The sequence below is a fragment of the Asterias amurensis genome, chromosome 9 (assembly GCF_032118995.1).
Source record: "Asterias amurensis chromosome 9, ASM3211899v1".
NCBI classification, from domain to species: Eukaryota; Metazoa; Echinodermata; class Asteroidea; order Forcipulatida; family Asteriidae; genus Asterias; species Asterias amurensis.
In genome coordinates this window covers 16031646-16054280 of record NC_092656.1, presented here as the reverse complement: position 1 = coordinate 16054280, position 22635 = coordinate 16031646, and the positions used below count along the sequence as shown (strand labels likewise).

General features: G+C 39.3%; 1 protein-coding gene across 1 annotated transcript in view; it reads left to right on the top strand.

Moving 5' to 3' along the window:
- The window catches only part of LOC139942319 (tetraspanin-36-like), a 61982-nt gene that overhangs the window by 27032 nt on the left and 12315 nt on the right, over positions 1-22635 (top strand). Inside the window, exon 4 of the mRNA XM_071939143.1 lies at positions 14330-14425. Within this exon, the coding sequence (XP_071795244.1) occupies positions 14330-14425 (96 nt within the window). The remainder of the gene's footprint in view (positions 1-14329; positions 14426-22635) is intronic.

Genomic DNA, 22635 nt, shown 5'->3' with positions numbered 1-22635 from the left:
GGGGCCAGTTGAAGTCATCGAAGATCAGTGTGTAGTGTAACATTTCAATTAAGCTTGGGCAATATCACGATATTATCGAATATCGCGATATTAATTTGGAAACTATTTCGATATCGGATGGATTTGGTTTTAATCGAAATATTGATATGTCGCGATATATCGCGATAATTGCGATATATCGCGATATCGATTAAATATCGCGATGTATTTGCTAGCTGAGACATCTTGCACCCCATAGGTTTGGAGTAAACCAGAAGAATAGGTCATTAGAACACCTCTCTTATGCTATGACTGTCTCTTCTACAACTTTCACTTGGAGTTAGAAGACTGATGATGTCAAATTTAATTAATCGCGATTATATCGAATATCGCGATATATTGTCGGCAATATATCGTGAATAAAATAAATCGATATTGCCCAAGCTTAATTTAAATGTCCATCAAGATTTAATATAATGTTTGCATACCGATCAGATCGGATTGGCAGCCCATTTCCAGCTAGCCCGAGTGCTAGCGTCGGTCAGTCACGCCGTCGCGACGCATCGGTCACCCTCTCCCTTTCCCAGCGAAACGCGCAATGATTACCAAGTGCAAGACCAAGGCTGAATTTCATTACAGCTCGATGATTTTCAGTCCCGATTTTAACCTTTGACGGCTGTTGACGTCCTTTGTATGAGACTTTTATGTCTTATATATATGGGTGCACATGTCTTATGAAACTAAGTTTGCCCAGTATTTCTGCGTAGCAAAACTGTAACGCAATTTTTTGTTGTATAGCAAAATCAAAAAATCGCTTAAATTGCAGTCACATTAATTTGCGAAGCGGGTTAAAGTCTTAGGGCAAACCTAGTACAGCCTAGTTGCGATAACGTAACGGTTACGTTATCGCAACTAAGTACAGCCTATAGTAACTTTAGTTGTTTTTTGCCTTTTTTGTGTGTAAAAATTTAGGGCACCAAGGCAATTTTCAAAAATTTCAAAGGGCATCAAGGCAATCATAAAAAAGTTGCGAAGGGACCGACGGCAATTTGAAAAAAAAACAAAAAACAAAAAACTAGTTCTTCCAATTTGTCGATTTCAATTTTCAATCGATTGCCTCCTAACTATCGTATTTATACCCAATATGCACTAAAAACTAACCCACAGAAAAAGAAAGCATTCATCTAACTGAACAAAATAAACAAAATGAACAAATCTTACAACACACAATGAAATAATATTTTTGTTCATACGGCTACTATTGGTCATGCTGGTTGTGTAGTTTATCGTAGAGACGCGAAAATTCCCACGCAACTGCTCCGTTTTGACACGATGTTGACAGAAAGATATATCCATGTGCGCGACGACTATGCTGTACATGATGTACGTTATGTACGTTATGTACATATACTATTATGCATGCATCGTGGGGGAGCATGTGCAGACACGTCAAGTCGTTTTTTCAAGGCGTGTGTGTTTCTAGTTTGCGTAATTTTACCAATAGAGGGCGTTTAATCTCATGCTATCGCGTTGTTCTGAAATGCCCTCTAGCGTTCAATGTTTCTTGTATTTTTGTGTCGCACTCAAAGAACAACGACTAGCGGACTTGAAAGCTGCTGTTGTGCGTGAAATCTGGTGCTATTTCTATGCGTGTTTGCTGACGTTCGAGGGCCAGTGCAGCGGTTAAAAAGACAAGTTATTTGTCACTCATAGAATTTCTTCCCGATGTTTTATTTTATAAAATTAATTGAAAGAACAAGTTTCCCTTGAAAACGTTCACATGCATGTTTGTCATGGACAGGGCCTATCAGCACTACTTTATCTATAAAACAGTATTAGTGCGCACGCACGGCGCAGCCGCCGGAACGAAAGTCGACACAAACACTAACCGTTCTTTGCTATTCATGGATGGATTTTTACCATTCAAAAAAGAAAACCAATTAACTTTTTACAATTTTAATCATTTTAAATATTGTAACAATCAATATCTTAGTCTTCAATTGAAATAAATCCACATGGATTCCTTCAGGCAGGATGGCTTTGTCAAACCTTATCGGATTAGTGGTGATAACAATCTTAATCCCCCAACTCCCAGCTGATTTTTCTCACTTTAAAAACCTCCAAAAGTATGCGACCCGACCAGATACAAGGTTTGGTCGGGTCGGGTTTTAGAGGGCTGGACACGTAATGTATATGGTTTTGCTCTTATATTTATATGGGTTTGCTCTTATATACATGGTTTTGCTCCTATTATGTATGGTTTTGCTCCTATATATATGGTTTTGCTCCTATATATATGGTTTTGCTCCTATTGGTTTGCTCCTATATATATGGTTTTGCTCTTATATATATTGGTTTTGCTCCTATATATATGGGTTTGCTCCTATATATATGGTTTTGCTCTTATATGGGTTTGCTCATTTAGTCATAAACGGCCCCTCATACACTGTACACTTTTCAAGATTGTGTTTGTGTACAAGGTAAAAGTTTATCCGTTAATTACATACGTTTGTCATATCAACATTAACTTAAAAATACATTTTATGGACAGATCTATCACTTGGGGTCAAATTTTGTGAAAATTTCAAAAATGCAAAATTTTTGCCTTATTTGAAATTTTGACCTTAAAATGAGTCGTTAAGACCCCACATGAAGGTGGTATTTGAATTTTTTTTTCTTTCTCAAAAACTGCCTGGATATATTTACCTTTCAAAAAAGTTGTTTGAAACCAATATATGCACCAATGAGGATGGGGAGTGCAAAAACAATTGGTGTACTCCAAATGTACCCTTTTTAAGATAATTACACTTTTACACTTCGTTTTGCTATACATTTGTGTACGAGTCAAAGTTTATACGTTGATTACATAGGTTTGTAGTATCAACATAAAGTTAAAAATACATTTTATGGATAGATCTATCGAATGTGATTAAATTTGACACAAATTTTGAAAATATTGATTTTTGACTTTTTTTGACCTTTTGACCCCAAAATGACCTAAAAATTCAAAATCAAGCTTGGTATCCACCCTAATCGTCTTCTTGAGCCCATGATCCATACATCTAGCATGGATGCCAGCCATTAACAAACTATGCCGTCCAAAGTGTACTTTCACACTTTGGCTGGCCTACTAATAACATTTAAATATACGTGTAGTCTACCTGTCTAGGCCAATACTGTAATAATTATATGTGACAAGACCGTGCAAATCTATTCATTTTAATTTCTAACTCAGTAATTTCCAGCATGTATTTTTAGCTGTTCCGACCTACCGCCATAGGTTTAACGCACGTAATTTTGTGGCGACGTAATCTTAGAAACGGTAGAAATGACAGACTTGAGTTCTTTGTTAAATCGAAGCTTAGTACGTAACTTAGTTTTTCTACGTACGTTTTTTAATCTCTTAATCAATTAGCTGAGTTATTAATGATATGAATATTTAGTTAGGCAATCTTGTTAACAGCATATCTCCCAAAATAAACGTCCGATTTTTCATTTTTTTTTTCTTCATATTTTGATTCTCTTGGTATTGAAGATGTGCAAAATGAAGTAATTTTTTGTGTCACGTTATCTTGAAAGTATTTTTCATAAATTTATACAATTATTATAAGGAATAAAATCACAGCCTCTGTGTTGATGATCCGATGGGGCCGCGGTTAAACGCGGTTGCTATTACCCAAGTGATCAGAGTTCGTATCCTCCGGGAATCTCGACGAAATCAATATAATAACTCATACATTTAACATTTTTTTTACAATAAGAAATATGTACCTACATTAAAACAATCGGTACAACATGCTCTTATTTTTTCAAATCTTGGCTCATTAAAAGCTTCTTTCCTGGAAAATAAAACGATCCTGATTTTGTACTCGCGCAGCACGCACTATGGAGGAAGTTCTACGGTTCTACGTACATGTACATAATATATGGTTCTTCGATGTATTACGTAGGGTACCGGTCAACTCGGTCCCAAGCCAACTCGGTCCCAGTCAACTCGGTCCCAAGTCATCTTGGTCCCAAGTCAACTCAGTCCCAAGTCAACTCGGTCCCAAGACAACTCGGTCCCAAGGCAGGGAAGCGGGGAGGGACCGCAACCTAAGTTATAATTGAACAATATTATATTTGTTATTTATTTTCGACCAAACAACACTATTTTCCTTAATAGTTTTCGTTTTTTAATTAGTAGATTTTGGTTTTTATTTAATTTTTAAATGTAAGTTACTTGAAAAGAAATCAAAGAGGATTCAATTGTTAATGTTTGTCAGTTAATGAATTGTTGAGAGCCATACAGACTGGTTGAAAGCAAAGAGACATTTTGAAGATCTTTTTTTTAGTTGAAATTTATTGGCCAACACAATCGGTAATTTTCAAAAGGGAATATTGAATATAGAAACAAATGGGTCGCTATTGAAGGCATCGAATATTATACCCCGAACATTGGTGCACACTTATCCCATTTTATGTACAAAGTCAAAGGACAGTATTTTTTTTTTCCAATTCAATTATTTCCCGTCAACCATACGGACCGAGTTGACTTGGGAATATGAGTTGACTTGGGACCGAGTTGACTTGGGACCGAGTTGACTTGGGACCGAGTTGACTGGGACCGAGTTGACTTGGGACCGAGTTGACTCATAAGCAACGTACGAGGTAGAAACATGGAGCAACCACCTTTTCGCTAATAAATAGCGCTATTTTGCAGTTTTTCGCTCAATGTATGTTGTCAAACAACACAAAATGCCAGCCTTTTCTTTCTAAACCTTACCACTGAAGACAAACCTATGTGAAACATAAAAACTTGTTTCTTTACTTATTTGGCTTCGATCAAAGGCATCATGTACACGTACGACTACGAGTAAAAGGCATCATGTACACGTACGACTACGAGTAAAAGGCATCATGTACACGTACGACTACGAGTAAAAGGCATCATGTACACGTACGACTACGAGTAAAAGGCATCATGTACACGTACGACTACGAGTAAAAGGCATCATGTACACGTACGACTACGAGTAAAAGGCATCATGTACACGTACGACTACGAGTAAAAGGCATCATGTACACGTACGACTACGAGTAAAAGGCATCATGTACACGTACGACTACGAGTAAAAGGCATCATGTACACGTACGACTACGAGTAAAAGGCATCATGTACACGTACGACTACGAGTAAAAGGCATCATGTACACGTACGACTACGAGTAAAAGGCATCATGTACACGTACGACTACGAGTAAAAGGCATCATGTACACGTACGACTACGAGTAAAAGGCATCATGTACACGTACGACTACGAGTAAAAGGCATCATGTACACGTACGACTACGAGTAAAAGGCATCATGTACACGTACGACTACGAGTAAAAGGCATCATGTACACGTACGACTACGAGTAAAAGGCATCATGTACACGTACGACTACGAGTAAAAGGCATCATGTACACGTACGACTACGAGTAAAAGGCATCATGTACACGTACGACTACGAGTAAAAGGCATCATGTACACGTACGACTACGAGTAAAAGGCATCATGTACACGTACGACTACGAGTAAAAGGCATCATGTACACGTACGACTACGAGTAAAAGGCATCATGTACACGTACGACTACGAGTAAAAGGCATCATGTACACGTACGACTACGAGTAAAAGGCATCATGTACACGTACGACTACGAGTAAAAGGCATCATGTACACGTACGACTACGAGTAAAAGGCATCATGTACACGTACGACTACGAGTAAAAGGCATCATGTACACGTACGACTACGAGTAAAAGTAGACCATGCATGGACGAATACACCTGCCTGAGATTTGGAAGTTTACACGGCATACACATTTTATAAATGACCATCGAAATGGTAGTAGGCCTACTATCAATGCATCAATCTTGTGGTGAATCATAAAGATGTAATTTTAACTTTTTAGTGTAATTTGAAAGAGTAATTTTTCAGATCCTTTAGGCTTTATAGTTGTTTGTAGTAAGTATTTTTATTGGTTTCATTAAGGTAACAGCTGGTATGGCCTAATTTTATAATTATTTGTTTTGGAATTTATTGGGGAATATAGGCCTTTAAGTTTTTGTTTTCTTGTAATGCTTTTCATTTTGAGGAATGCCGATTCATATTGCGATACTGTTTTATTATTCCTATTATTAGTTAACAATTTTCACGATCTTTATCAACAAGCGTAATGGTTACGAATGAAAGATGAGCGAAATCGTTACTAAGGCGAAATGGTTGCAAAATGACAAAAAATGATTCAGAATAAGCGAATGATTTCCAAATAAGCGACATAATTCAGACTAAGCGAACTGATTCCAAATCAGCGAAGTGATTCTTAGTACACAAATTGATTCATTCACATTTTTTTATTAGTGAAAAATTTAAATGGTACTATCGTTCATATGTGTTGTGGTGAAACATTGAATGACATGGATGTATTGTTGATTGTAATTACCTTTACAATTCTAGGACCCAATTCTACATTCAACAAGCATCTGTGTAATGAGTAAAACTAACGATCAAGCAAAATGGTTTACGAATCAGCAATAGTATTCAGAATGAGTGAAGTGATTCTATATTGATACATGGCTCTGCTTACCATAAGGGAAGAATCGGCGCTTACGGAAGCAGGCAATTATGCGCTTACGTTAAGTGTATTTTACAGCTAGCAGGGAATGTATGCTTGAGCGTGTTTATATCCTCGCTTATTTGCAAGTTCGCCAGATATTTGACACTAGCACAGTAAGCAGAGAAAGGTGAGCGTCAGTGCGAAATTTTGCGGATAAACTGGCCCGGGGCCCTACAGGCCTATACGTTGGGTTTACTTAGCCTAATACGTCAGCTCGGTTCATACTTGGGAAATAACAGTGCGACTCGGTCTTCATTGCGTAGTAATGACCGGGTTGGTGGCTGGCGCTGTTAACGGACCAAGGCAAGGTCCGTTATTAACAGCGCCAGTCACCAACATAGTGAAGACCGGGTCCGAACACTGTTATTCCTATTAATAAATACCTTTTTAACGAAACGAACGGATACAATTTTCCAAATTTTGTGATTTTTTCTCAATGATACTTCCAGACATAATCAGTCAGTCAGTCAGTTGAGCGAGAGGATGTCTTCAGCCGACGCCTTCTCGACATAATCAGGGGCAACATTTTAGCTTTCGTAGGTTCCCTTCTCTATTGTGCATTAATCACAAACTGATACTTTGAGACCACTGACTCTTTAAAAGAATGGTCCAGAGATACCAACATACACGATTTGGGCGTAGCAAATACGATTTCGAGCCGTGACTACGACGCTACGATAATACTAAATAAAACACGCTAAACAAGCCGCCCAATATAAATGTATTAAATCGTACACTACATGCAAACAACGAATGAACTATTAGTGGAAATAAAAAATAAGAAAATATCAAAATAATTGTAACAGAAAAGAAAAAAACACTTTTAATTTTAGACACAGCGTTGAATAATAGCGGCAAATTCACTCGAACAATGTACGTGTCTCCGCGACGTAATGATTGTTGCGTGCCCTCCCCGCTGGCTGGCCGGCTGAGTGTGCATTTTTTACACTAGTGCATTGCTGCAAGAATAGTGCGTGGGGATTGAGGTTGTGTGTGAGCTAACGTGTCACAGTAACCTCATTTCTCATGAATCCACTTTTGTGCCCACGCTGTCTGTACATGTGCTTCATCGAAGCTTGGCAAAAAAAGTACGAAATTAATGGCGACAAAAAAAGGAGACCTTCTGAACAAAAATACCTTCAACTGAGTGGCCTGTGAGGTCTAAGCTAGACAGTTTCCATGTTTTCCCACCAGTAATTGTAGCGTCGATTTCCAGACAATGCCCAAAATACGGACACGTATTTTTCGCCCAAAATCCGGACACGTTCTTTTGTCCTCGTTTTTTTTTCTTCTCTCTCTCTCCCAATAGCCTGTTGTTGCATTTCTGATCATTAAAACAAAAACATTTAATTAAGGCCACCCTTTTTTATGTTACATTTATTTTTGAAACAAAGTCAGAAGATGAGGGAAATCAGTGTTTTTTTCAAGTTTTTTTTTCACTGGCCATTATAAACATTTGTAGCTGTTCTGTTGATGCATACAGGTAATTGTTATTTCACAAAAATGCCTGAAAATGAGCTAATTAGCTCTGTAGAGAGTAATCATAAGAAAGATCGGTTTAGGGAGCCCCAGCTGCGCTCGCCCTTAACTTTTGGGAGATGCTACTCTTTTTTTTAAATTCAATGTTGGCATCTCTGATGGTCTGTTAAGCGCCTTCACTGGGGTCAAAGGAGGTAAATGATTCAACGATAGCTGTTTGTGCATTAAATCGCGCGTATGAGCTCAGCGCCCATGTAGCATTTCCCTGTAAACAAGACCATATGGACAAATGAGTTTATACGTGCGCACCTGTTACATCAAAATTGATACATTTTCAGCGTGTACGCGCATGTGTGCGAAGTTGCTATGAAACTATGATGAATAAGCATGCGATACAGTGCATAGCGCAAACTATTTGTACACAATGTATGCTGGTTTAGGGGCGATTTTATTTACTGTTTTCCCAAAGCCGGTCCTTATCATCCAATAATACATGATCGGGTTTTGACCAATCATGACTGGAAACTGTACACTGAGGTATTTAATTCCTGCTTATGCCATTGCAATGAATTTGACGACACATATTCACAACATATAATTTGCTTCAGTTGACTTGTGCTCAACTCTTGCGAAACTTTCGCTGCGAAACTTTCGCTGCGAAACTTTCGCTGCGAAACTTTCGCTGCGAAACTTTCGCTGCGAAAACAGCACCTTGACTTGAAAACTTGATTCGCATTAGCAGGAAGTATGAACCGTGCTCTACCTGTTTGGTGAACCAGTTGTGTCCCTTACTACTATTCACAACAACATATAAATACCCCAGACAGTTTCTCTACTCCTATTGGTGGAGAGTGCATCACGTGGGTGTGCATAAACCTTTGGTTAATGCACACTGAAGCTCTGTTTATATACACTGAGCTGGCTTATGTGTGTCGGGCGCGCAAGATTATCACGCGGAAAGCGCAAATCATAGCTATCACCAGCGCCTAATCTAAGCGAGCGCGCGTACACACAACCCATGCGTCTCAAACAGATTCTTCACAAGGTTTTTTTACCTTTTTTATCAAAAGGGCATTTATGAATGGGAATAAAAGAGTTGTGACTCGCTCTTAAACGTCCGTTTAGAAACTTGCAGGGTCGTTGCCGTGCGATAAAGGCCCTCGATCGCCTTCGGCTCGGGCCTTTATCACACGGCTGCCGACCCTGCCGGCTTTAAACATACGTTGAAGAACTCGTCGCTACCCTTTTATTCCCTTAATTAATTATGTGCTTGCGGCAGAAATAGCCACAATTCTTTAGAATCAAAAATTAATCGTGACAAGTGCCATAGTTGGGTTTGAGGTGCGAATAGTCAAGTAGGAAATTACCTTAGTCACCAGCTTCACATCAAAAATCCTGTGCAAATAGACTCAATGTCAAATGGCTTTGCTCTGGAAGCAAAGATCCAGCGTTTGAATTGTGAGGTTACGTAAAGCAGACAAATCTTAGCAGGGATTCATTTTGTTTGTGTGCTTCTAAAAATTCCGTGCTTGCACATTAAATTCCGCGCTTGCACATTAAATTCCGTGCTTGCACATTAAATTCCGTGCTTGCACATTAAATTCCGCGCATGCACAGTAGGCCCCCTAAGCGAAGAATGGTGAATGAAGCGCAGAATTTGGTGGTAATCAGAGCCATGAAGTTTGGCCTGGTTATGTGTAATAAGTAGGATTACTGTAGGCCTACATGTACACTTCAAACATGTGAAATTTCTTGTTGTGTACAAACTATCTTGTGAACTGTATGGCCCAATTTAATGACTCTGATTCACCGTAATCAAAGAATTTACACTTTACAAGCGCGGAAATTGTGCCCTTACATAAAGCGTATTTCATTGCTTGGCAGGGATATTTTTGCATGTGTGGAGGGAAACTCATCGTAATCATTGCTTGAAGCCTGCGCAGATATTTCACTTTCAGCGCTTGCACAGGAAACTGAGAATGGTGATTGTATGCACAGAGTTGGTTGAAAGCATCAAGCTGGGCCGTGTTCTAAAGTGGGTTTATAGACGGTGTGACCTTTGACATCAAAAGAACCAAAGAGCCTTGACACCTACAGGCACAATTTGTACACACCTCAATGGAAAAAAACATAAAATCTTATATATGGAGATTGCACTGTCTAATTCTTTTCAACTTTTGATATGATGAAAGGTGGCACATCTCAAAACTTGTCCAGCTTTTACTTTCACAACTATTGGTTTTATGTGGAAATTACGACATGGCTAGTTGGCAAATTGTGCCATGATTGCGCAATCACGGCTTTGTGAAAACTGCCTTGAAATTAGACTTGTCCAAGGCCGGCTCTTTACGCAAGCACCGGCCCGCTCTGACTTCACGAAATGCATAGATACTACCACACGGCACATATCAGTACATGATTCCGCAGGGTCAAAGCACGGCTTTCGATGTATCAACGAGGTTACTCCACGAGGTTACATTGTTTTGTAATCTCGTTGATACCTCGAAAAGCCATGCTTCGACCCCGCGGTATCAAGTACTGTTGTGTGCCGTGTGGTATAGTTTAATTAGCAAATCTAGTTAACACCATATCTCAAAAATACACCGCCGATCCTGAAACTTTTTTGAGCTATACACTAGTCGGGTCCTGCTAAGGTGATTTCCGGCATACAATTTCGGACGACGTCACCATGACATCATGTATTGCACATTTTGTGTCTGTGCACAAACACAATGGCTCTTCAAATGTCAAAACTTCAAACTTCAGTTAAAGACTCTTAGGCAATAAATATTAACTTTGGAAAATTGTGACCCCATGTTGACCTCTACTTCTTGGTCAACAGGAAGTGGGACTATATATCAAGATCTATAACAACCGATTTTTTTACTTTTTCAGTGATAAACTCCTTGGGCGTTGCAGATTAGTCTTTGGTAGCTGTGAGCCCATGTTGACCTTTACTTACGGGTCAACCGGGAAGTGTGACCTTATATCAAGATCTACACAACTTTTTTGAAACCTTTTTTCAGTGATAGATTCCTTGTAGAAGCACATAATGTAAGCAAAACAACACGGAACAGCTTCGTGTTTGTTCACAAACACTTAATGTCTAGTTATTAGCTGTTCCGACCTTCCGTCGGAACAGGTATTGTTTTCGTCGAGATTTTTATTATTTTTATTATTTTTATTATTATTATTATTATTATTATTATTATTATTATTATTATTATTATTCTTTGTTTCTCCCTTAATCCCATAAAGTTTGTACACGTTTTTGTGGCAGCCTAATCTCCTAAACCATAATAAGAGTGAGTTTATTATACCAAATTGAAGCTTAGAACATAAGCTTAATTCTTATCGTTAAAAAATGTTAAAATTGTTAATAACTAAGCCTTAATTAAGCTTATGAATATTTAATGAGCAAACCTAGTTAACACCATATCTCAAAAAGTAGACCGCCGATCCTGAAACTTTTTTCAGCTATACACTAGTCAGGTCCTGTTAAGGTGATTTCTGGCATAAAATTTCAGACGACGTCACCATGACGTCATGTAATAAACGTTAAGTGTCTGTGCACAAACACAATGGCTCTTCAAATCTATACTTTGAACTGGTCAAAAACTCAATAACTTCAAAATAATTTATCTGTTAGTTTCCTAAATATCATATTATTGTCACATACCCAGGACTCCACCCAAGTACAGACCTTCAGTATTCTACACCCACCCCCTCGACACACACACGCACAAGAAAACTATGGTGACGCTTCTCATTTATATTTACAAATTTATTTACATTTTACTTTCTACAATATTTACAAGCTCTCTGATTAATGTTACTCGGTTCTGCCTTCCTCTGACTTGGTGGGGGGAGGATGTTCTGTCCTTCTCGTCTAAACGGTGTGAGACCTCCGTCCACCTTCCACTTCTCAAGTACGCTTCTCCCAAGGCACAAGCCCTGTACATAAATACATAATGAACACCATTCTAACTACTCAGTCTATTTACAACAAGTCATCTCACAATATCATAAACGAATATAAACTTATTTCTCAAAGCCTTTGTTCCACTCGGGCCCATTATTAAATACCGCAAGAATAGAGAAACACAATTTTACATTCGGTTGGCTAACTCGCCCGTCTTGGATATTAAATCACACACTCTTTGCATTGTTTAAAGGTTGGACAACTTTCTTCCCGTGACAATAAATAAAATAAATTCTCTAAAACTGTACAATAAATGCAGAGTTCCACTTTAAATTTAACAACAATTACTATAAAGTTAACTTACAGGAATACTGGCAAATCCTGGCTTTCTCGAAGTTCTTCTCAAAATCGCCACATATAAAATATTTATTAGCAAGCGACACTCCACTCAAAACTATTATTGACTTGAACTCTCACTACATGTAGTTCTCACTGCCAAAGGCTGGCTATGCCCTTTCTACTAAGGCTCGCAATCTTTGAGGCTGGATTCACACCCTCTCCTCAAGAAGCTCTGATGTCGAATGCCAAAAATATATATTATATTCCCATAGGGTCTACACACCCTCCCAATCAGAAAAGAAACTTAGGAATTTTATTTGTATTCCCCCTGAACTTTTTATCCCTACTCGCTCAAGCCTGCTCATGAATATTCATTGTTCAAAATAACCCTTAACTTCACCAATCAAAACCTATGTTGAAGTCACATTACTTCTTTGCATAAAATAAGATGGCTCACCAAGTTTAAGGAATTTTGAGGCGCGGTTTGGCCACTCAAAAATAAAAACTTGTTATCTTACACGACAAATTTAAAGTACTGTACATGCACTCTGGCCATACACAAATTATATTATGTTACTCTATTACCATAAGATCTGGAGTAATTTCGCTACTTTTATTTCGCTCTGTGACAATTATGTGTAGAAAATAACACTGATTCTAACAAGATTTGTTTCAGTCCATAAAAGCAATCAATGTACGTCTATTAATTAATTAATCAATTAAAATCTTGGCGTCATGGGTACAACGTAGTACTCCATAAACTGGGGTCAGTCACTTTCATTGCAATGTTTAAAGTTTAAAACTACTCTGTGATTCTTGCAATACACTGTGGATCTGTATGGGTTGAGGACTAACTTGGGGAGAGTCTAAGACGATGATGTCGTGATGTTGGCATCTTTTTATTTGCTTTTGAAAAAAGTTTACTTGTAACTAATTAACCACATGACCCTCATTTGCATATTAAATTAGAAAATCTTTGCAGCACCATATCTCAAGAAGTATACAGTCGATTTTAAGACTGTTTGTAGCTAAAGACTCTTTGGGGGTTGGAGATTAATTTTGAAAAACCGTGACCTCAAGTTGACCCCTACTTCCGGGTCGACCTGAAGTGGGACCATATCTCAAGAACTATACAACAGATTTTCAAACTTTTTTCAGTAATAAACTCCTTAGGCATAAAATTTTAACTTTGACAAACCGTGACCTCAAGTTGACCTCTACTTCCGGGTCAACCGGAAGTGGGACCATATCTCAAGAAATATACAACCGGTTTTTGAACTTTTTTCAGTTAAAGACTACTTAGGCATTAAACATAAACTTTGAAAAACCAAGACCCTAAGTGGACCTCTACTTCCGGGTCAACCGGAAGTGGGACCATATCTCAAAGAATACACAACCGATTATCAAACTTGTTTCAGTTATAGACTCCTTGGGCATTCAAGATTAGTTTGAAACAGCTTTGACCCCATGTTGATTTTTTACTTCCGGGACTGCAACTATATATCAAGATATACACAACGGATTGTTTTAACTTTTTCAGTTATAGATTCCTTGGACAATGAAGCACATAATCCAAGCAAAACATCACGGAACAGGTCTTCTTCTTGTTTTCCTTTGCATTGCTTTTTTTTGGGGGGGGGTGGGGCTAAAGCATCCCTAGCCCCCCTTCCCCAACTTTACGTGCCCTGGGCCTACATCTAGATACAACAAAAACATTTGGACGCTGAACGCCTCATTATAAATAATGCAAATTACCCTCGTTTCGATCTACTTGGTTTTTTGAGCAGCAAATCCAAAATCGTGTAAAGACTTGCCCCAGTCCTTTTCTAGTCAGGCTCTAGAGCAGTTCATGTAGCACCCATAGTGACTAATATAAAAACAGGGTCTCCAATCAAGACTACACAACCACTACACTGCATGCACATAGTCTATCATGACTTAAATAACAATTACTGGTTTGTTACAGGTGAAAACGGATCTGGAAGACAAGTTGAAAGCTGCAATCAATGAATATGATGCTAATGCGTCCATAACTGAAGCTGTAGATACTTTACAAATAACGGTAAGCATATGATTCCAGTACAGAGCCACCATGTACCACTTTTAAACAATAAATGTAGGTTAAACACTTCCAAGAGAGTAAATCATACAATATTATGTAAATGTTATAATTACAGGTGCCAGAATATGTTTATGATGCTGTTACATGTTATATTAGTTAATGGGTTACTTCACTCAACTTAGGGAAGCCATCAAAAATAAATTAAGCGGCGTCCTGCATCCCTGTAAAAATACTTAGTGGTACTGTCTTTCATTTCCGTGTTATTCCCCAAAGATCATTATTGTTATTATTCATTCATTATTATTTACAAAAATTAAGTCTCCTGACGATGACCAGAGCAAGCTTGTCGAAACGTTGAGACCAATTCAAAACTGACTCTGCGGCAGTACAGTTAATTACGATCCTATAAGCTAAAGTAGTAGTCCAGTCTATTTTCTATACCATCCGCCCTGGTAATAGTTAAAAAACAGGACAGTTCTTTTCAGAACTGAGAAGTCTCCCGAACCTCCGATTATCTGCTCCGCAGCAGTAGAATAAAGCAAGACAGTTCCCTAAGAACAACTCTACCTGGCAAGTAGATACACACATGGTGTTACCGCAAACCAAATATACATAAACTAAAAACATTATGCAAAAATAAAATTCAAATACTAAGGAAAAGGTTAACTACCATGATTAGTTAGTTAGTTTAAATTTAGCAAAATATTTATTATTTTGGTAAATCACTCTTGATATTTTGATTGGTTGCAAATACTTGTGTGAATAAAGATTTTAATTGATTACTTTAAAATAATTAGTTTAATTTTTTTTTATACAAAAATACAAAATATCAGAACGGATAGTTCTGAACTCCAATGGATAATGGATGGAAAATAAACATGGTTTGTCTTAATTTTTTTCCCAATAAAGATTTTTCAAAAATGACTTTATTTAAACTTTGTTTAGGCTTTAAAACAAAAATCTGTTAGGAGTATCACAGCCAATAATATTTTGTGGACAAATTTGTTCTGCATTATTTTAGACTGTCAGCCCAGAGCACTTTGGTTGAAGGAACGAGGTACCAATATTTCAGTACAGGTACATTTGGTGGATAACCTGACAAAGTTTCATTTAAGTCAGAGCTGATTTGAAAAATGGTAAATTTCAACCCATAGGTTTGTACAGTAAATCTTGGGGGAGGGGGTGTTTCATGTTAATGACCATTTCCACTTGGTTTCATGTGGTACCTACAATGTTTGATTGAGCCCATCATTTTGCCTCTTTGTATGGGGTCCATGTGTCACACGCAGCAGGGGGTCTCCAGCAGACATGTGTCTGGCTATGTCAGGTTATCCACTACTAAGTTTATTAAACCAAAGTGCTCTGGTCTGCCACTCTATTTGTATTACTTTAAAATCATGTCAGATGAATTAATTTTTGGGTCCAAGAAATGTCTCTGAAATGGATTTGGATTGCACCATTGAGCATCTACATGTAGGACACCAATTTTGGCATCTGGATTTTCAAGAATCTGGCAACAGCTTTGGAATATTGGCAACCATCTTTCAAGCTAGGCTGGCTAGGCGGGATGCAAGGCGCCACCAAATTTATGTATGATGGCTTCCCTTACCAGAAGAGCCTCTACTACATGTTATACTTTATTCCCTTTTTGACATAATGCCCGCTATTGTAATTTATTTTTCTCTTCCCCCAATCTATGGCAGATGTTATTTTAACCTGCTCTAAGAATTGAGTATGGAAAGAGTTAAGCGCTTGAATAATTGTTGGTAATTGCTCGATGAATGCATTTTGAGGGGTAGTCGGAAACTCCCTGGCTTTGAAAGTTCCATCACCAGGGGCTTGACTTGGAAGCATTATGTGATTGCCTCCAGACTCGGACCCTGCTCCAGCAACGCTTTTAAGCACAGTACCTACCGAGGGCTGGAGTGGGTACCTTGTTAATATCGGGTACACTCGATGTACCGGGTATTTCCCATGTGCAAGATGAAGCCTAAAAACAGATAAGAATATAGCGTAGACCGACATCTAAATATAGTTGCATATATGTACCGGTCTTCGCACGTACTGTTAGTCTCAACAATATCAAATTGCACTGTCCCTACAACGAAGACCAGATGTGATTACAGTTGCCGCTTCTGCTTGTTGAAGAGAACGCTTGGGGTCCCCGCATTGATGAGGCAGGCTTTGGCTTCCAATAGTTTTCGTTAATTTGTTGCAGAAATCAACATTTTTTACAGAAAATATATCACTCTGATACCTACAATTGCATTTACAATGCACAAGCGCAAGCAATTCCGCTGTGCAAAATGAAGCACCCCTCCTTGTAAGCTTGGGTGATATTGCTTTTATTATCCCACGATATATCGTCAAAAAAGTATCGCGATATTCGATTAAATGGCGTACATTATCTCTGATGTATTGTGGAAGTTTGTTTCAAATTCTGGGTCCGTATACAGAAAATGATCTATTGGCAAAAGAGACACAATGAGTTCTAGGCTCAACAAAGTGTGGTGAACAGCAGGCTGATGATTGAAGTCGTCACTGCTTGGAACGTATTTGGAGCATATCCGTGATGTAGGCAGGAGCTTGTTTCCAGTATGCTTTACATAAGCATGAGATGACCTTGTAGTTGATTCTTTGCGTGATTGGAAGCCAGTGTAATTTGATAAGGGACCTTGTCGAAACTCATCCTGGACAACCATCGGATGGCGCCTGTCCAGGACCAGGTTTCTCGTCACATGTTGAATTCCCTTGTAGTGATTACTCTATCAGATGGGCTATAGGAGGACAGTGACTGGCCTTCACCAGAGATCATTATTTACAAGTGTTTAGATTGCTATCTACTGGAAACAGCAGGGAGTCTCCCCAGGGCAGGTTTTCGGTTTCACAGCTGGGCCTCAATGACCATTAGTATTTACTAAAGACAAATTGGTTGTGCACTCTTTGCACATCTTTTTTGTAACTTTATAAACACCATCACATGATCTAACAAGTAAGGAGGTGTATGGACCATGTCTCTTTGTCCTTTTTTGGGCAGGGCGGCCAATAATTTTAGCAGGGCCGCCAACTCTTTGGCAGGGCGGCCTAAATTTTAGGAGGACGGCCCGCCCTCCCAATTTACGTGTGTGGAGAACACTTATAATGGTCTACATGAAACTCAAAGGTATATTTAGAGCGCATGAATTTGAAGGGATCTACAGCAAACAGTTTTTCATGAGACGATGGCCATCGAAGAATACTTTCATCAATAAATTACATTTAATTATTATTGTTCGGTGAAAACCTTTCAACTTGGAGGATGGATGGAGGAAGGGGACACATTATGGGTATACAGAAACTGGGCTAGTGTTCCCGCTAGTTACTTTAATCAGCCAGTGAAACCGCAGAGCGCTCTGTGGGGTGCCTTGGGCACTGTGTATCAGACGGGAAGACACTATTCAGCGTGTGAAACATTGTATCATTGGAACTCCCATCCTATGGTCCGTCCGACAAAAAATTGACATCGGATGAGCCTCGTCCAGGTGGTCTGTCCAGGATGAGTTTTGACAAGACCCCTAAGTTCAGGAGTGATGGAGTCGAACTTCAGTTTGTTTGAAACTACTCTGGTGGCAGAACGCTGAACATTTTTGAGTCTCTTTTTCAGTTTCTGACTGATACCAATCAAGAGGCTGTTACAGTAATAGTCCAATCAAGATGTCACAAGAGTGTGTACTGCTAACTTGGTTGCCTCCACAGTCAGCAGTTACATAACGGGCCCTACTAATGTTGATTAGGTGGAAGTTTGCAGCTTTGATGATATCTGACACCTGAGGAGACATGACCCCAAGATTCCTAACTGATTTAGCTTGGACAGGGACATCAGTTCAGGCATCTTGCAGAGATGACAATTTGAACTTGGCAAGTTGAACCCTGAAACCAATCACCAATACCTCTGTGTTGTCGGTGTTAAGTTTGAGGAAGTTAGATAACATCAGTCATGTACATCCATGATACAACCCTCTACTCTAGACACACCCTGTGAAACCTCATGAGGTGTAACAGGGCAGATTGAGATGTAGATCTGTGTGTCGTCAGCATACATGTACAGCTCCATGTCATGCCTGCAGATGATGTGACCTAGTGGTAGACAAGAGTGGACTGAGCACTGATCCCTGAGGAACCCCGCCCGAATTGCAAGTGTTGTGGTGCTGAGAAATCTTGATTGACGGCACACTTTGTGATCTCCCGGACATATAAGATTTGAACCACTTCAGTGGAACATCCTGCACTCCAAGAAGCCTTTTCACCCGTTCAAGTAGGACATTGGTCAATAGTGTCAAAGGCTGAACAAATGCACTATTTTGTTCGTATTCCACTCGGGCTTGTGTGATAACTTAAAATGTTGTCGAACGAGCCTGTAAATTGTCATCCTTTTATTCAGGGGTTTGAAGAAATACACTGTATGTTATAATGGTACAGTGTGGGAACAAAACACGATAATGCTTCGAATGACGTCATCCACATCGCAGGCTTCCGAGGATTTTTAGATCACTATTTGTCGCCGTAATTGTTTCTTTTCGGGATTTTCTGTATTTTATTTCATACACACATAAAAAAATTGCGTGGCCCAAAAGTGGGGGCTACGGTTTTGAACAATTCTAGGGATCATCCAATGGTCTAACAATTGGTAACGCCCTGCTTCTCCATGGTCCACATGATGTCATTGTGAACCCGACGGAGGGCTGTTTCAGTGATGTGAAAGCGCTTGTAGGCAGACTGAAGGGGGCTTACTTACTTACGATTGATGGGAGAAATTTTTTAGGCTAATGCCTTTGTGACCCCATATCCTATCATTGATTCCTTCCAATAGGCATCGAGCTCTTTCTTGAAAGTTGACACTGTTTTGGCATTTACTACTTTGTGTGGGAGACTGTTCCAGTCGTTAATGATTTGCTGTGAAAAGAAGTTCCTTCTGCACCCAATGTTTTTGTTGAGAGTCGGCTTGTACAATTTAAGAGAGTGGCCCCTCGTACTGGTGTTTCTAGCTGTATTAAAGAATTTCTTTCAGTAGACTTTCTCCAATCCTTTCAATAAGGTCACCTCTCAGTCGCCTTTGTTCTAGTGTGTATAAGTTCCTAGCTTGAAGTCTTTCTGTGTAGGGGAGGCTTTTCAACTGTGGCACCAACTTGGTACATGTAGCTCTCCTCTGTACCTTTTCTAAAACATGTTTGACCTTCTTTAATCCAGGGTTCCAGGCTTGAACACAATACTCCAAATGTGGCCTTATGTAGGTCTTGTACAGAATTGAAAAGCTGTCGACACCTATGTACTTGAAAGATCTTTTCACGACTCGAAGGCTGCAGTTCATACCCTTTAGTGCAGCTTGTACATTGTGTGCTCTGCTTGAAGTCATTGGATCTAAACACTCCAGTGTCTTTTTTCTGTGTCAGTTGTGCCCAAGGTTGTCTGGCCCATGTGATAGTTGCAGTGTGGATTGCCTGATCCAGTATGCATAGATTTGCATTTACCAGCATTAAAACGTAGCAGCCATTTTTCTGACCATTTCTGGAGGTTGTCTAAGTCGTCCTGAATCTTTGCTGCATCTTCTACTTTATTTACTGTACTGTATAATTTTGTATCATCGGCAAACATTTTAAAGTTACTTTTCACGTGGTCTGGTAGGTCGTTGACGTACAGAATTAATAAGATGGGTCCCAGTACCGACCCCTGGGGCACGCCGCTCATTACATCAGTTGAGTTTGACGACGCTCCTCCTACAGACACTTTTTGAGTTCTCCCAGTCAAGAAGGTTTTGATCCAATTGGAAACTCTTCCATCATAACCATATGCTTGTAGTTTTTCTAACAGTCTCTTGTGCGGGACCGAATCAAAAGCTTTCTGGTAATCCAGGAATATGATGTCAACTGCATCACCTTCGTCCAGACTGTTTGTGATGTCTTCAAAGTCTCCATCCAGTAGATTGGTAAGGCATGACTTGCCTTGCATAAAACCATGTTGACAATCTTTGAAAATGTTTTGATTCTTTGCGTGCTCTAACATTCTTTCACGTATTATAGTTTCAAAAATCTTACAGGGAATGCAGGTGAGACTAACAGGTCTATAGTTGCCAGCCTTGGTTCTAGAGCCCTTCTTGAAGATCGGGGTTACTCTTGCAGTCACTAGGTAGGTCACCACTTTCAAGAGATTTCCTAAATAGTAGGAAGAAAGGCCTTGCTAGTTCTTGGCTGCACTCCATTAGTATCTGGGGGTGTATGTTGTCAGGTCCTAGACATTTGTCTGGGTTTAAGGCGTCTAACCTCTTCTTTACTTCATCCTCTGTTAAAACAATGTCGCTTAGGAAGCAGTTAATTCCAACTTGCCTATCCATTTGTGGGACTCCTCCATCTGGTTCATTGGTGTAGACAGAATGGAAGAACTCACTTAGAATTTCTGCTGCATCCTGGTCTGTATCAGTGAAGTCTACGTTCGGTTTCTCGAATTGTGATACTCCCACTCTAACTTTTTGCATTTTCCTAACGTAGCTGTAAAATGCCTTGGGTTTCGGCTTATACTGTTTCAGCAATTTATGCTCGAATTCAGCTTGTGCCTTTCTCACTAACTTCCTTGTCTTGTTGTTTTGCTTTTTGTACTCAACATAGTCACGATAGTTTTCAGTCCTTCTGTATTTCTGGTACAGTGCATATTTCTTTTTGATAGATTTCTTGACGCTTGATTTCAACCATTGAGGTTTATACTTCTTCTTATCTTTCTGAAGTGGAACGCTATCGTTTACTGCTTGCTCATAGTTGTCTTTCAATAGTTGCCTGCTTCTTCACATGTTAAGTCTTCCATCTCATCTTCCCAGTCAATACTTCTAAAGTGATTCTTCATTTGGTTGTACATGTAGTTGGTCTTTTTAAAGTTACGCCTCGGAAGGTTCCTGTCTGTTGATGTGATGCCAGAGTTGCAAACATAAGTTGCAAACAAGACCTACGTGATCACTTTTACCCAGTGGAGCTAGCCCTTTCAGATTCTCGACCATGAATTGCTCGTTTGTAAACACCAAATCCAATAATGACGATCGTTGTCCCTCTCTGTGGCAGGTAGGCATTCTCACATGTTGAACGAGATATATAGTTCTTGGGATATGTCAACAAATTTGGTGGCTGGGTGATTGTCGCTGGTTTTGACACTTTGGTTATCCCAGTCAATTTCTTTAAAATTGAAATCCCCCATTATCAGGACATGCGAGACTTTCATAGTATCGATCAACATCAATTGTTCCATTAGTGCATCATTGTTAATGTCTGTACTGCTGGGGCTTCTATAGCAAACACCGACTAACAGTGTGTCTTTTCTGTTCAGTTTTACTTGGCACCAGATAGAACTTTCCAATGTATGGTTAATTAGTTCATTACATCTCACTGCTTGTAGCTCATTGTGAATATAACATGTATAAAGTAATACTCCTCCACCTGTTGCAGATTTCTTATCCTCTCTAAACAGTGTATTCCCATCAATTGTGATTTCGCTATCCAGTACACTCTCGTCACACCAGAAATGCCAATAACTTTGGGTTTCCAAATGTCAACTACTGCTTGTAGTTCATCGAACTTGTTAAGCAAGCTGTAGCATTAGTGTAGCAGCAGTTCATGAAGAACCGTGCTTCTGTACATTTTTTGATGTTGGGTCACTGTGCTCTGTGTAGGGTGCAGCTTTGTAGGTGTGTGTGCTGCTATTTACATGTGCATCTGTGAAACCTTTACTTAGTTCCTGTTTCTCCTTACGGGGTGCATTCTCTGTCGTGGGCTCAAAAATTGGAGTTTGGTCTCCTTACGCCTTTGACCACCTTTCCACCTCTAATTATAAGGCTCTCTTCTCCCATAGAATGCCTGGTTCTTAGCTCCTCTCACAGCTTCCTGTTCACATCTCTTTCTTTTGGTGTCAGGTCTGGAGTGATGTATATTCTTTCAAACATCTCATGCCCCTTAAGCTGCTTCGCTTTTGTTAGTGTATTCTGTTTTTCTGATGTACTGTCTATAGTTACTCTCAAAAGTCTTGGTTTACTTGACTCGGCGTCTTTTCGGCCTAATCTCACCGGTTGATCTACTTGTACGTTTTTTTGAACCTGTAGGTAGTTAAGTACTTCTCTTACTTCATGGATGTCATGCATTTTCTTGTCTTCAACATTTTCACTCTCTGCTTCTGCGATGTTGTGAAAAATAAGATTG